Source organism: Xyrauchen texanus, chromosome 6, assembly GCF_025860055.1.
Source record: "Xyrauchen texanus isolate HMW12.3.18 chromosome 6, RBS_HiC_50CHRs, whole genome shotgun sequence".
Classification (NCBI taxonomy): Eukaryota; Metazoa; Chordata; class Actinopteri; order Cypriniformes; family Catostomidae; genus Xyrauchen; species Xyrauchen texanus.
Window position 1 is genome coordinate 45,604,450 of NC_068281.1, and position 14,203 is coordinate 45,618,652.

The 14,203-nt window shown below is 39.0% G+C and overlaps 2 protein-coding genes across 6 annotated transcripts in view; both read right to left on the reverse strand.

Annotated features, from left to right (window-relative positions):
• Positions 1 to 14,203, reverse strand: part of LOC127644886 (zinc finger protein OZF-like) — a 385,071-nt gene that overhangs the window by 170,620 nt on the left and 200,248 nt on the right. Inside the window, exon 3 of one of the 2 annotated variants that reach the window (XR_007970740.1) lies at positions 12,188 to 13,131. The exons of the other annotated variant lie outside the window; for it this stretch is intronic. The gene's annotated coding sequence lies outside the window, so the exon portion shown is untranslated. Of the gene's footprint in view, positions 1 to 12,187; positions 13,132 to 14,203 lie in introns of those variants that run through there. 2 annotated transcript variants of the gene reach the window in all.
• Positions 1 to 14,203, reverse strand: part of LOC127644888 (zinc finger protein OZF-like) — a 143,564-nt gene that overhangs the window by 7,208 nt on the left and 122,153 nt on the right. For 2 of the 4 annotated variants that reach the window (XR_007970741.1, XM_052128314.1), the window contains exon 1: positions 11,304 to 11,689. The exons of the other annotated variants lie outside the window; for them this stretch is intronic. Coding sequence is in view for 1 of the 2 variants with exons in the window: in XM_052128314.1 (XP_051984274.1) it covers positions 11,304 to 11,649 (346 nt within the window). In the remaining variant the exon portion in view is untranslated. Of the gene's footprint in view, positions 1 to 11,303; positions 11,690 to 14,203 lie in introns of those variants that run through there. 4 annotated transcript variants of the gene reach the window in all.

The following is a 14,203-nucleotide window of genomic DNA, read 5'->3' on the forward strand; positions in this document are numbered from 1 at the left end:
ACAAAGGATGTCTTTATAAAGTTGACAGACTGTAAAAGTCATGATATATACTTTTATGCTGCCTCCGAGTGTATAAATTCTTGACCATCCGAGGGACCGGGATGCGGTTTTGTTTCCTTTTGTGCTGTTCAGCCTAGCGCCTGGCGCTTCTTTTGTTGAATAATTCTGCTTCAGGACAGTCGTAGATGACTCTGTTCATTCCTTGCGCTTATGCCTCCTGTTGGCTGGAGTATGATTTGTGGAGTATTTCCGCATGACATTGGAATGATGACGTCATCTGCTGCACTCATAACAGCCGGCTCACTGATCATTCGTTTGTCTGTCTGAGGAAAATGAATGGCTTTATATTGGCTGGAATTTGTTTTCTTGAGACAGTTCTGTGAAGGAGTCTACACATTATTTGGGTTTATTTTACAAAACATTTACGTTATGTAATTTTGCCTTACAAATTTGTGAGGCAGAATCGTGCAATTTGATGGCAAAGTTGTTGCGGGGGCTCTCGTAGGCGTACATGGACTCTTTGAATTTAGAGGAATCTACACCGTCTACAATTTAAATGTCTCAAACAGTTTCAAGATAAATTAGGGAGAGTAATTATTGTTTTGGTAGAAATTCAGGGGCAAAGTCTTATTTTGGCTAATATTTATGCACCTAATGCTGATGATCAGGGCTTTTTTATAGATCTTGAAGGGAGGTTGCAAGCTGCTGGCACCCAGCATGATATAATATTGGGAGGAGACTTAAATGTTTTGATGGACTCAGTCCTTGATCATAGGGAAGCAACATTGACACATCACAGGATGTGTAAAAATCTTGGTCTTACATATATTTGGAGACTTTTGAACCCATCTGGTAGGGACTATACATTTTATTCATCAGTCCATAAGATTTATTCTAGAATAGATTTTTTTTTATTGATATCCAAATCCCTCATTTCAATTGTTGCTGATTGTTCAATTGGAAACATTTTAGTCTCAGATCATGCCCTGGTGAGTTTAGAGGTGTGGCCATATACGGAAAAAATAAAGCATATTGTTGGCGCCTTAATGTATCCCTTTTGCAAACTCCTGATTTCCAACAAATGCTAAAGGCTGAAATCAATGTTTATTTGGAGGCCAACTGGTCCTCAGTATCCTCAGTAGACGTGGCTTGGGAGGAACTTAAGGCGGTTCTTAGGGGTCAGATCATACAGTATGCATAATTTACCAAACAATCCAAAGCACGAGAACTCATGGAGTTGGAAGGGAATATTAAAAGTGCAGAGGGAGAGCTGAAGCGGCATATGTCGTCTGATGGTCTTAGAGCAGTGGTTCTCAACCGGGGGGCGCGAGTAGGCTACGATGGAAGGGAAAAAAACTGGAAAAAAAAATTTTTTGGGCACACATTTTTTATCACTAAACTACTGTCATAAAAAGTTATAGTTTTGTATATACATAACTCCTGAATAAAAATTAAAATGTGTTTGGACTGATTTAAAAAAAACATTTTGAACAAATTTGATTGGTTTGTCGATAGTGAGCGCAAATGCAGGTGATAAGCATAAGCGGTTTCATTAAGCGAGTCATTGAGTCGTTCATTCAAACGATTCGTTCAAACGGCCGATTCATCAAGAATGAGACAGATGTTTGTGAATGGGTCATTGAATCTTTGACTCAACCGATTCGTTCACAACACTGAATCATTCAAAACACAATTGAGTATTGCTGTGAGATGTGCTATGCTAAATAAATAACAATACATTGTTGTAACAGCAATATCTCCAAGTTTTGTTTTTCACTGTAAAAATGTCATGATTTGCCAATGCAAAGAGAGTGCCGCCACCTTTTCCCCCACTTCAAGCACTGATTATAACACAAACAATTCATTCTCCTTGTGGCTTTTTTTTTTGGTCAAAAGCGACAAATCCAGTTACTTTTACTGGTGTTTTTGGAGACTTTTGTGGTGTTTGGAGACTCGAAAGCACAAATCACTCTGCAGTTAGGCCTACTGTGCTCAACGAACAGTGGGTGCTGCCTTGAGCCCCTCTCCCGTCCAAAAGCACTCACAGGCGGTCAGTCTCTCAGTAGCCTCGCGCAGCAGTCAGAGCAGAGAGGAGACACACACCCCTCCGCGTCCAGGCTGCAAATGAATCAGCGCATGCGCATGGCGCCGCCGTTCCGCCCTGGCTTACAGAGCGGGGTATAAATGTAAATGTTCACTCACTCTCACACAAAAATAAATCACTGCATTTAAATTGACTCACGACATAGCTTTCCATTCACTCTAGTCTAGTCTCTTGCCAAGTTCGCTTGTGCCAGCTCTCGCTAGTCTTATCAATCTCGATTTACATAGACATGTTCCCCAGCCTTGCAGACTTTATCACTGATGCAGGCACGTCACACGATTTCTCCTCCCTATTTCAATCAGCATCTGAGCACCTGTCAGCAATGAGAAAACAATTTGCGACGTACTTTAAAGAGGATTATCGCTCTTTTGCGATCCGTTTTGCGGTTCGAGATCCGTTTGTGTACACAGCAAACGAGCTATCAATTGATATGCAGGCACAGCTTATTGAGCTGAAGAGTGACAGTAGACTGAAGGAACTCTTTAGCTCCTGCCCTCTTTCGTCATTCTGGCAGCATTGATGCAGGAATACCCTGAACTCTGTGACGTCGCCTTGAAGATTCTCCTTCCTTTCGAGTCGACATATTTGTGTGAGGCAGGATTCTCAAAAATGACTGCACTCAAAACGAAATACCGCAATCGTGCACAAATTGAGGATGATTTGAGGCTATGTTTATCAAACATTGAGCCAAGAATTGAGGATCTTTGCAAGGCAAAGCAGGCTCAGGTCTCACATTAACATCACCTACCAGCAAGCTTCTGTAAAAAATGCAGATGATGCCTACTATTAGGCCTAGTAATAATAACAATAATAAAGCATAAATTTATATCAGAGGTATGGTGCCAATTCCCAATTATACCAATAGCCTAGTAATGATAATAGGCCTACTGATGATGATAATAATAATAATAACAACAATAAAGCATGTAACCTCATATAATTATATAGCAATAGCCTAGTAATGATGATAGGCCTACTACTACTCATAATAATAATAATAATGCCTGCAAGCTCACATTAGAAGTCTGGTGCTACTGCCAATTATAATAATAATAATAATAATAATAATAATAACAACAATAAAGCATGGGGCGGGGGGCACTGGGGCCCCAACTGCAATGAACCAGCTTTGGGGGCCCAGCTTGCAAAAGGTTGAGAACCCCTGTCTTAGATAATTGACCCGATTGAAATATAGATATAATACTATTTTGTTGCGGAGAGTGGAGTTTTGGTTATTCAGGGCAAGACAGTCATACTTTGATTCGGGGGACAAAGCAGGGAAGCTTTTGGCGAGATATATAAAAGTTTTTTTTCTACCATTCCCTCAATTTTTACCTTGTCCATTGATATTAATAATGCCTTTAAAGAGTTCTATCTTTATCTTTATAGTTCCACATCTTCATCTACTGATGAAGATATTAGAAACTTTGTGGAACCATTAGAACTTCATAAATTGATGACTAAGCAAAACAATTATCTTGATTCTGAGATAACCATGGAGGAGATTGACAAGGTAATTAAGTCCTTACCTACAGGCAAGGCTCCGGGGCCAGATGGTTTTGCCGCAGAATTTTTAGATCCTATGATACAGAACAGGATCCACTTTAGTTAGAAGTTTATACTGAATCATTAAAGAATGGAAAGCTTCCCCAAACCATGACACAAACTCAGATCAGTCTGATACATAAAAGGACAACGATTCAAGCAAGTGTAAAAGTTAATGTCCAATCTCCCTGATCCAACTAGATGTAAAAAATGTTGTCAATTTTTGGCTAATCGATTAAGTTATAACATATCTTATACATATAGATCATGTGAGGTTTATTCAGGGTATAGCTCTTCTGATAATATTAGGCGTCTCATCAATATCATGTGGTCAGTAGTGAATGATCAGTCTCCGGTTGCTGCTGTCTCACTTGATGCCGAAAAGGTGTTTGATATGGTAGAATGGGATTATCTTTTTAAGATTTTGGAAATGTATGGGTTCGGGAGTACATTTATTGGTTGGATTAGGTTACTTTATAGACACCCTGTAGCAGCAGTAAACAAATTGATTAATTTCAGATTATTTTACTCTGAATAGGGCCACTTGGCAGGGTTGCCCTCTTTCCCCATTATTGTTCTGGTTTGAACATTTAGCAGCCGCAATAAGAATGGAGGATGATTTTCTAGGGGTTGTTGTGGGTGGTGTGGCGCATAAGCTTCTGCTTTACGCAGATGATTTTATTATTTGTATCTGAACCTACTAGATCTATATCTTGCCTCCACAGAATTATTAATTCCTTTTCCAATTTCTCAGGATACAAAGTCAATTGGTCTACTGTAAATCTGAAGCTTTGGCTCTGACAGCGTTCTGTCCAGTAACAGCCTTCCAGTGGCCCAAACAGGGCATTAAGTATTTGGGCTGATCCAAATTTGCAAATATGCCTAACCTAGTTAGAGATAATTTTGACCCTTTAATAAAAAGGTTTTCGAGTGATGTGGGTAGGTGGTCTTCATTACATTTATTTATGATTGGGAAGGTAAATGTTATTAAAATGAATAGTATTCAAAAATGTAACTACCTGCTACAATCTCTCCCTGTTGATGTCCCCCTCTCTTATTTCAAGCAATTTGATGGCATAGCAAAGTCCTTCATTTGGAATGGTAAACGTCCCAGATTGCATTTTAATAAGTTAAACAGACAAAGGTTGGCTAGGCCTACCCAAGATTTGTTTTATTACCATGTGTTCAGTCTTAGACATTTGGCTCATTGGTCACTTCCACCTGAGAGAGCCCCTCCCTGGTTTGTTATTGAACAGGCAGTTCTTGCCCCTATTTCACCATTACAAAGCCTCTCTATCAAACTATCGGAAAAGTTAAGTTACACCTCGTTATTTCCCATTTACATTCGGTATGGTCTAAAGTGTCCAGATTGTTTAAATCAGACACTTATTTAAATGTTGCCTCGAGCATATGGCAGAACCCAAGATTGTGTATTGGCAAGTCCCCTTTCTGCTGACCAGAGTGGATTGTTAGGGGGGTTGCTACACCCGGTGACCTATTTGAAAATAGAGTGTTAAGATCATTTGAAAATTTGGTCCAACATTTTGGAACCCCCAGACCTCAGTTTTATAAGTATTTACAACTGCGCTACCTGCTTTGTAATATTTTTGGGAAGCACACACACCCCTAAGGAGGCAGATGCTTTGGGAGAGGTGATTGCTGCTTTTGGAAAAGGTCATGAAGCATCAGTGTACTACCTCTTAATTCAGAGTCTGGGGGATGGAGCCTTAACTTCTCTCAAGAGAGTATGGGAGAAAGATTTCAACTTTGCATTGGAGGAAGGAGTGTGGGCTAAGATTCTTAAAAATGTTAAGTCTGCATCTAGAGATGCAAGGGTGCGTCGTATACAATTCAAAATTTTGCATAGATATTATTGGACCCCATCTAGACTGTATAGGCTTGGTCTTAAAGGCACACCCACCTGCTGGAGATGTCAATCCGAGGATGGAGACATGGCCCATGTTTTTGGAGTTGTGTCGCGATCCGAAGGTGCAGAATTTTGTGTGCGACGTGGTGGGCACTCGGGTTTCATTTTGCCCCAGACTTTGTGTTCTGGGTCGATAGGGCAGTCATTGATGTGGGTGATGGCCATATAGAGAACTGGGTTCTGACCCATGTGATAATCACAAGGCAGGTTAATTTGAGGGGTTGGAGATCAGCTGGTGCGCCCCCATATCCGGAGTGGTGCACGGAGATGTGGAGGGTAGTGGCTTATGAGATGTCATTGGGAAGATGGGGTGATTTCGATTTGTTTGTCTGGAAATGGGGCCGGTATTTGGATGTGTGTATATGTATGTGTATATATTTACTTGTGTGACCACAGTATTGCTTTTTGGGGAGGCAGGGTTGCGGGTTGGAGAGGGGGGTTTAAATGTTGAATGTATTTATATATTTATGTGTTTTGCTTTTCTTGTTATAAAATTGAGTACATTTTTTTAATTACAAATAAAAAGATCAGACTACTGTTGCAGACCACTAAGGGGATGGGGGCGTTGTCTTGTATCTGCCTGCGGGAGAGGGAGATTGGTAAGGCTCGTCACCTGGGCTGTAACAGCTGTATAACAGGGGTGGCCCTCCTGGTATCACTGCATTCTGGGGAAGCGCAGCAAGCAGCCCAGCAACTTCCTGCCACCTTCCTAGCACAGCTAGCAGCCCAGCAACTTCCTGCCACCTGCCTCCTCAACTACAGAGACCTAAAGAAGGCCATCGTGCTATGGGTTGGCTGTAGTCCTGAGCAGAACCGGCAGCACTTCAGGACCCAGAAGTTTGGAAAGCATGGCCGCATGTTTGCTTTTGCTCAACAGCTCCGGGATGCCTTTTAAATGGCTGCTGGCTAAGGGAACCCGCAGCGCCGTGTACATTGTCGACCTTGTAACACTGGAGCAGTTCATCTCCCAACCCCCTCTGGGTATGGCAGACTGGGTAACAGCCCGGTGTCACTAGAAGAGGCCGTCCAGCTGGCAGAAGACTATATGACAGCGTTTCCGGGAGGCAACGATCCAGAGGCTCCTTCTTTCACCTGGCCTGATTTTAAGAATTTTTTAAGCAAAATACGTGTGGATGGGTCCTGAATATTGTCTCCATGTGTGATGTGCAATGCTATGGCTGGAGAGGCGGTGCCAGGGGCATCTATGTCTGCTTTGAGAGGGAATTCCGGTCCTCTGGGGGTTCCCTAAAGAGGATTTTCCTCTTGAGCAGTCAAGGCAGGAGTACCTCAAACACGCATTTGAACAAGTGAGATTCATCTATGGTCAACAGCTCCAGCCTAACGTTGCACTCACATACCCATATTTTCAATTATTAAAGATCGCTTGTATCGAGTGACGTGAAAATACAACCCAATTATTAGTACAGAAGAGCCGTTGGGAAACCGTCTTCCAGGCAGCTCACTATAATCCAATGGATAGCCATTTGTGTCACAAAAAAATTCATAATGGTCCATTTTTTCTGGCCTGGCATTCACAGCGACGTTCACAGGTGGTGTGCAGCGTGCTGTGAATGCCAGTTTTTTTAATCCACCAGCCACACTAAAAGCGATATTGCACCCTCTACCGCTAATCGAGGTCCCCTTCGAAAGAATTGCCATTTACCTATTCAGGCCATTAGAACGAACAGCATGTGGGCATCGCTTTGTATTAGTTCTGGTGGACTATTAAACACGATATCTGGAAGTAGTGCCCCTGCGCACATCTTCAGAATTATCTCCCAAGTGGGGATTCCAAAAAAATCCTCACTGATTAAGGCACTACATTTATTTCACGAACACTATGCAAACTGTATGAATTGTTAGGAATTAAATCGATTCATACCAGTGTTTACCACCCACAAACAGATGGGTTAGTGTATCTATTTAATAAAACCTTAAAAAATATGATTCATATGTTTGTACATGAGGATGCTAGAAATTGGGATAAGTGGCTCGAACCCCTGTTATTTGCAGTGCAAGAGGTCCCACAAGCCTCCACAGGGTTTTCCCCATTCGAGCTGCTTTATGGGAGTCGGCTGCAAGGCATGCTCGACACAAAACAGGAAGCTTAGAAGGAGAGACCTTCAAACAGTAAAAATTAAATTCAGTACGTTCTTGATCTCAGAGCAAAACTCCACACTTTGGGTCAAATAACACAGGAGAATTTGCTCCAAGCTCAGGAACGTCAAAGCCGACTGTTTGACAGGGGCACATGTTTTTACTCCTCTTGCAGATGTATAACCAAGTGAAACAAATACACTTATAAACAAAATACACTTATTTCCGATACATTCTCTTAAAGCAAGTCTAAATATCTTAATATATGTTGCTTCTCAAGTATATGTATCTTGTTTTAAGGATTTTTAGACAAAGGAAAACAAGACAAAAACACTTGATAATAGGAATTTTGCAGTGAAATTCTTTACTGAATTAAACTTATTAAAAAGTATTTCTCCTTTAATTCAGTGAATGTCATTTAGAGGTATTTTTTAAAAGATTATTTTGTCCTCTTTATTGTTAATAAGCACGTTTAATACAACCTTTTAAGTCAGGACACACGCTGAATAATTGGTTAAGAGCTAATGATTAATTGCTGTAATAATCACTGAATAGTCATATAATTGTTCTAATAATCGTTCGATTAATCGATTATCAAAATAATTGTTAATTGCAGCCCTAATCTTCAACTCTCATTTCTGTCAAGGTGTAAGTGTGTGTTAGATCACGCAAACATGTCGGCATCCAGTCAAAGTTCTTACGTTAAATGATAATAAAATGTGTTTAGCAAACGTTTTGCAGAGACAGGTGTTGAAAACACAATTAATTACACTCTTTTGATTATCGTAACGATAGCATTGAAGCATCAAATATCAGTTTGGTTGATATGAACATCTCTGACAATCAATGGACCCCTCAAAACCACAACATAATCAATCTCAAAAGTACAAATTTGACAGGTTTGTGTTTAGTTGTCGCTGAATTTCGAATTAAGTAAAAAGTCACATCTTGCACGATCACCATCGATCATTGCTGCCACGTACGAGTATCCATGCCCATCCTCTACTAGCTGACAGTCATTCTAGCTGTCATTATTGAGAAAGATCAAAACCGGAGATATTCTGCATGATCGTGTGCTTGATTCATTTATTAAAGTGTGAATTAGGCGACATTTAAATTACAAACATTATTAGAATATAATATCCAGGTTAGGGTTGCTCCAAAACCAAAATTTGAACTTTGGTGTGTGTGTGTGTGTAGTAGACAGTGGTGGACGAAGTACACATACCATGTACTTGAGTTAAAGTAAAGATACTCAAGGTAAAATATTACTCAAGTAAAAGTAGAAGTGCTGCCTTTAAACATTCACTTGAGTAAAAGTACAAAAGTATTTGCCTTCAAATGTACTTAAGTATCCAATTACTATGATTTTTTTATGGCCATAATGTCCTATTATAATTTGTCACAAGACTCTTGCTTAACTCAGTCTACATGAAGACTAATGTCACTCTTGGCACATCAATCTATTAATAAAATGACATTAATTAGTCAGATGTATATATATATATATATATATTTGAATTGAATACATTTTTTGTGTGTTTAATTTTGGAGGGAAGGGGACTGTTCCCATAAGGTATAATACATTTACAGTATTTACTGTATATATTTTTCTCGAGTGTCTATGGTCATAATTATTAACATCCTAATGTTATGATACATTCACATAAACCTGCACAACGCCATTAAATAAATATATATATATATATATATATATATATATATATATATATATATATACACATACACATATATACACACACACACATATACACACACATATACACACACACGCACACACACACACACACACATATATACACACACACACGCACGACACACATACATATATATATATATATATATATATATATATATACTATGTTATGGGAGCAGCCAATTTCCCTCCAAAATTAAACACAAAAACGTATTAATGCAGTGTTTCTGCTACTCCCCAGAAAAAAAAATGTTATTATATGCAAGTAATTTTAGTGTCAACATAATAAGCAATGTACATTATGCGTCAATATTTACCGATAATTGCTGCAATAATAGCTGCTGCTCTCTGCCCCGCTTAAAATCATTGGCAACGCAATTTGTTTGGAACTATTGAGAGCTACACGAATCACGTGACCGCGTGGCGGCGAGATCACTGTCGCAACCCTCTTGTTCGCAACTCTCATATTTAACGGCTCTGGGGTGCGTTTCCCGTACAACGACGTAACTTGCTGCTCCACTACCGTAGTACGATGTACTGTTGAAGAAATCAACTTGCTAGTCACGACTGTTTCCCGAAACCGTATTGTCGCAAATTGGTTGTTCAACCACGTTGGTTAATGATGTCACACATGTGGTGGAGTAAAAACTACTTTTAATGAATCTGTTTGCGATCGAATTAATGCTAACGGACATGTCATCTGAGGACTATCTCATATTTTTCTCAGTTATTTGCTTTATTTCCAGATTCAATCATATGCTCGTTCTTACGCACTAGAGCACGTTCACACATGCACACTCTTCAAAAATGGTGCTTTAAATCTATTGACAAACTAAAAGACATAAAGGACATTTGTATGTCTTCTAAATAAAAGATACTGATTGTACTGAATGTCATCTTGCTTACTTGGCTCAAGATAATAATTTATTAAGCCCACATGTTATAATAACAAGAAACTCTGCTTCTAACCACAGGTCGAGAGCTGTCGTTCCAACCACACAACTCTGCGATGCTGTTTGCGAATGTTCGTTGGAACGATGGTTTCGGGAAACACCGACTCGTTGAACTATGATGATAACGACGGAACTTGCAACCATAGTTGGCTAACGATGCTTTTGGGAAACGCACCCCTGGTTCGCGCTTAGTAGATGCCGTCAAGGCAAGTTCAAAACAAAGCGCGCGCGCTGTACTGTGATTGGTGGCTCATTTGACCAATTACGTTTTTATCCACTCATAAATAAAAAGGAACGACTGACTTTGAAAATGTAGTGGAGTAAAAAGTAAAAGTCTCCCCAAATTTAAATACTTCAGTAAAGTACAGATACGCAAAAAAGCTACTTAAGTACAGTAACGAATTACATTTACTTCGTTACTGTCCACCACTGGTAGTAGATGACAGAGGGGACATATCCAACTCTTTATTTAATAATGTATTATTAGGCTGGCTTGAGCATTCAGCATCTTTTCAAGTTTTGGCTTTCGTGAATGGACGCATTTTTGAAATGTCAATTGGTGATCTTATCTGGCTGCAATGTAATGAATGATGTCCATAGTGTGTCTTGTTAATTGTGAAATAGTGTTTTCTTAATGCCATGAATCGCACTGAAAGCCTAGATTTAAAATGAACGGGTCGCCACTGGATCAAAGTAAGTCCTATTTTCTTTCTTCAATAAAAAGTGCAAAAGCTGATAGTTAACTTCAGATATTGGCTCCGCAAGTGTAAAGAAGTCATTTTGAGTTTTACTTTACAATATAACCGTCATCATTATATATGGCTTAATATTTAAACTTTTGAAAAAAAAAATTCAAGTCGTTACTCAAATACAGCAACCAAATGTGTTGAACTACTTGAAGTTTTATTACTTTAATCTTCATGCACAGACAATAATAAATAATGAAGAATGGACACAAACCTCTTTGTTCCTCAGTATCTTCATTTTTCATGACATTTGAACTGCATGATTCTGGATAACTCATGTCCTCAATCTCTTCTTTAATAAACATCATTTTACAATGTTTTATCCCGCAGATCTCAGTTGAAACACCTGGAGTTATTCCTGTTCGTGTTGAAACAAGTCTTCGTTTAGGATGATGAGAATATTGGTGACATTTATAAACATGAATCCGATGCTCGAACAAACAAAACAATGCCAGAAGTTTCTGACGGTTTATGATTATCAACAGAGAAGATCGTTTACCGTTTTTCACGTCTCTGCAAACGTGTGTTAAACATAATATAATATGGAAACTTTGGTGCATTTATTCGCTTAAAAGTGAATGTTTATCAGAACTCTCAGAGCGCCGCCATGTTTGAAAGACGTCATACAACAGAATCTCGGAGGGGACATTCAGAACCGCTTGTCGTGGAAAACGCTTAACGTGGCTTAAAGGGACAGTGCACCCAAAAATGAAAAATGTCTTATAATTTATTCTCTCGCATGCCATCCCAGATGCGTATGACACAAATAAAGATTTTTTAGAAAAAGCTCTGCAGGTCCATACAATGCAAGTGAATCTCCAAAAAGCATAAAGGCATTATAAAAGTAATCCATATGACTGTATTCAATAATGTCTTCCGAAGTGAAACGCTAGGTGTAAGAAATAGATAAATATTTAAAAAATGTTTTTTACTGAAAATGTTTGCTTCTGGCCAGCTGTGGTATGCACGTTCACAAGGAAGGAGTTCAAACTGCCTCTAGCTTGATGTAAAAACTTTGATCTCTTTTTATCTTTTAGAGATTACACATAAATAGCTCTATGTTGAAGCCAGATGCATATCACATATACAATGCTCATATTCAAGTTTATTGGGTTCCATCAATATTCTCAAAATGAATAAATACATTGACACTATCTTCCAGACATTCAAAAGTATTCAATTATTAGTATTTAAAACATCATAATAAACTTGTAAGGTTACGTAGAAGTAAAATAAACATAGTAAGCATAGTATTAGTTAATCATTCAGGGTAAATACATTGCATAATTGAACGAGCAAATACATTATAATACAGGGTTCATGCATTTATCTAATTATCCACACAACAATGTTGTATTTTTCATAACAAGTAATATTGTCAGCATTAAAATTTGAGTGAAAAGTTTGTGCAAAACTTTATTAATGTTCCCGTTCATGAGCTCAATTCAATGCTGCGTTAGTAGCTGATACCATGGGAAAACCCTCCATAACAGTCTGATGGTCTGAATCCCTACAAAATCATGCCAGTTTATTGACAGATGCTGCAGAAGCGACAAACATTAAGAAGCCACATTTAGTCACATGACGCTATGCGAGTGGATGCAGCCTAGTGGTGAGCTCCGCTACACCTTGCTACCGTTATACTGTCGATCAATATAAACTTTGCTGGGAGTGTTAGGATGTTAAAGAATTCAAAATCGTCGGCTGTGGGGACATTAAAAAGCATTTTGAATCGAGAATCGAGTCTCTGGAAGCAGTCGGAAAAGAGCTGCGGACTAAACTGATAGCCACCAAAACTGATATGGATCAGGTGTGGGAAAAATTAAAGGATATGGCAAATCGAAGCAGACATACTGTATTAATGTTCATTTCGTTGGAATTCCAGAGGAAAAGGAAGGTCAAGATAAGGTAAATTCCTGGATGGGCTTATTCCAAATTTGTTGGACACAGCCGGCCATCATCTGGAAATAGAGCACGCTCCCAGAGCTCTCGGTTGGCTTCACTGGGTGGGTGACAGACCCAGATCCATTCTGCCAATATTCCTGCTGTCGGCAGACAGAGACTTTGTTTTACATGTGGTGAGGAATAAAGACAAGTTGTGCTGGGAGGATTACAAAATTTTTCAGATTAACATTTTTGCTGGTTGATTCTCAAACATAACACAGAACAAAGCAAAATATACATAAACAGAGTCAACCATTATCCCCCTTAACCCCTATTAATACCCTATCCCCCACCCAGTCCCCAACCCCGACCAAACATTCGTGTGGTCCAAACTTGATATACATATATAGTCCCAAAATATACATGTGAACACGAAAATAAAAATGTTTCTCGTCACATAGCCCTCACCGAGAGCCTTCCAGAAAGGTCATGTATTTGTCCCTTTTCTTACCACATGCATTAATCTGTTTATATGACATCCTTCTGAATGTTGCCACCCTACCCAAATCAGTGAACCATTCTTGAAATCAAGGAGTGCCCATTGATTTCCATCCTCTAAGGATAACTTGTCTGCCAATCAGTATAACAGTTTGGACCTATCGTTTTGTATATTTATCACCTACATTAAATGACCGCCCCATGACCTAATAAACAGTTGAAGTCAGAAGTTTACATACACCTTAGCCAAATACATTTAAACTCAGTTTTTCCACAATTGCTGACATTTAATCATAGAAAACTTTCCCTGTCTTAGGTCAGTTAGGATCACTACTTTATTTTAAGAATTAATTTTTTATTTTTTTTTAATAATTATTTATTTCAGCTTTTATTACTTTCATCACATTCCCAGTGGGTCAGAAGATTACATACACTTTGTTAGCATTTGGCAGCTTCTTACAATAAGTTGCTGGAATTTTGGCCAATTCCTCCAGACAGAACTGGTGTTACTGAGTCAGGTTTGTAGGCTTACTTGCTCGCACACACTTTTTCAGTTCTGCCCATACATTTTCTATCGCATTGAGGTCGGGCCTTGTGATGGCCACTCAAAAACCTTGACTCTGTTGTTCTTAAGCCATTTTGCCGAATTGTGATATAGTCAATTAACAATCTGTCTGTAAATAATTGTTGGATAAATTACTTGTGTCATGCACAAAGTAGATGTCTTCCTTG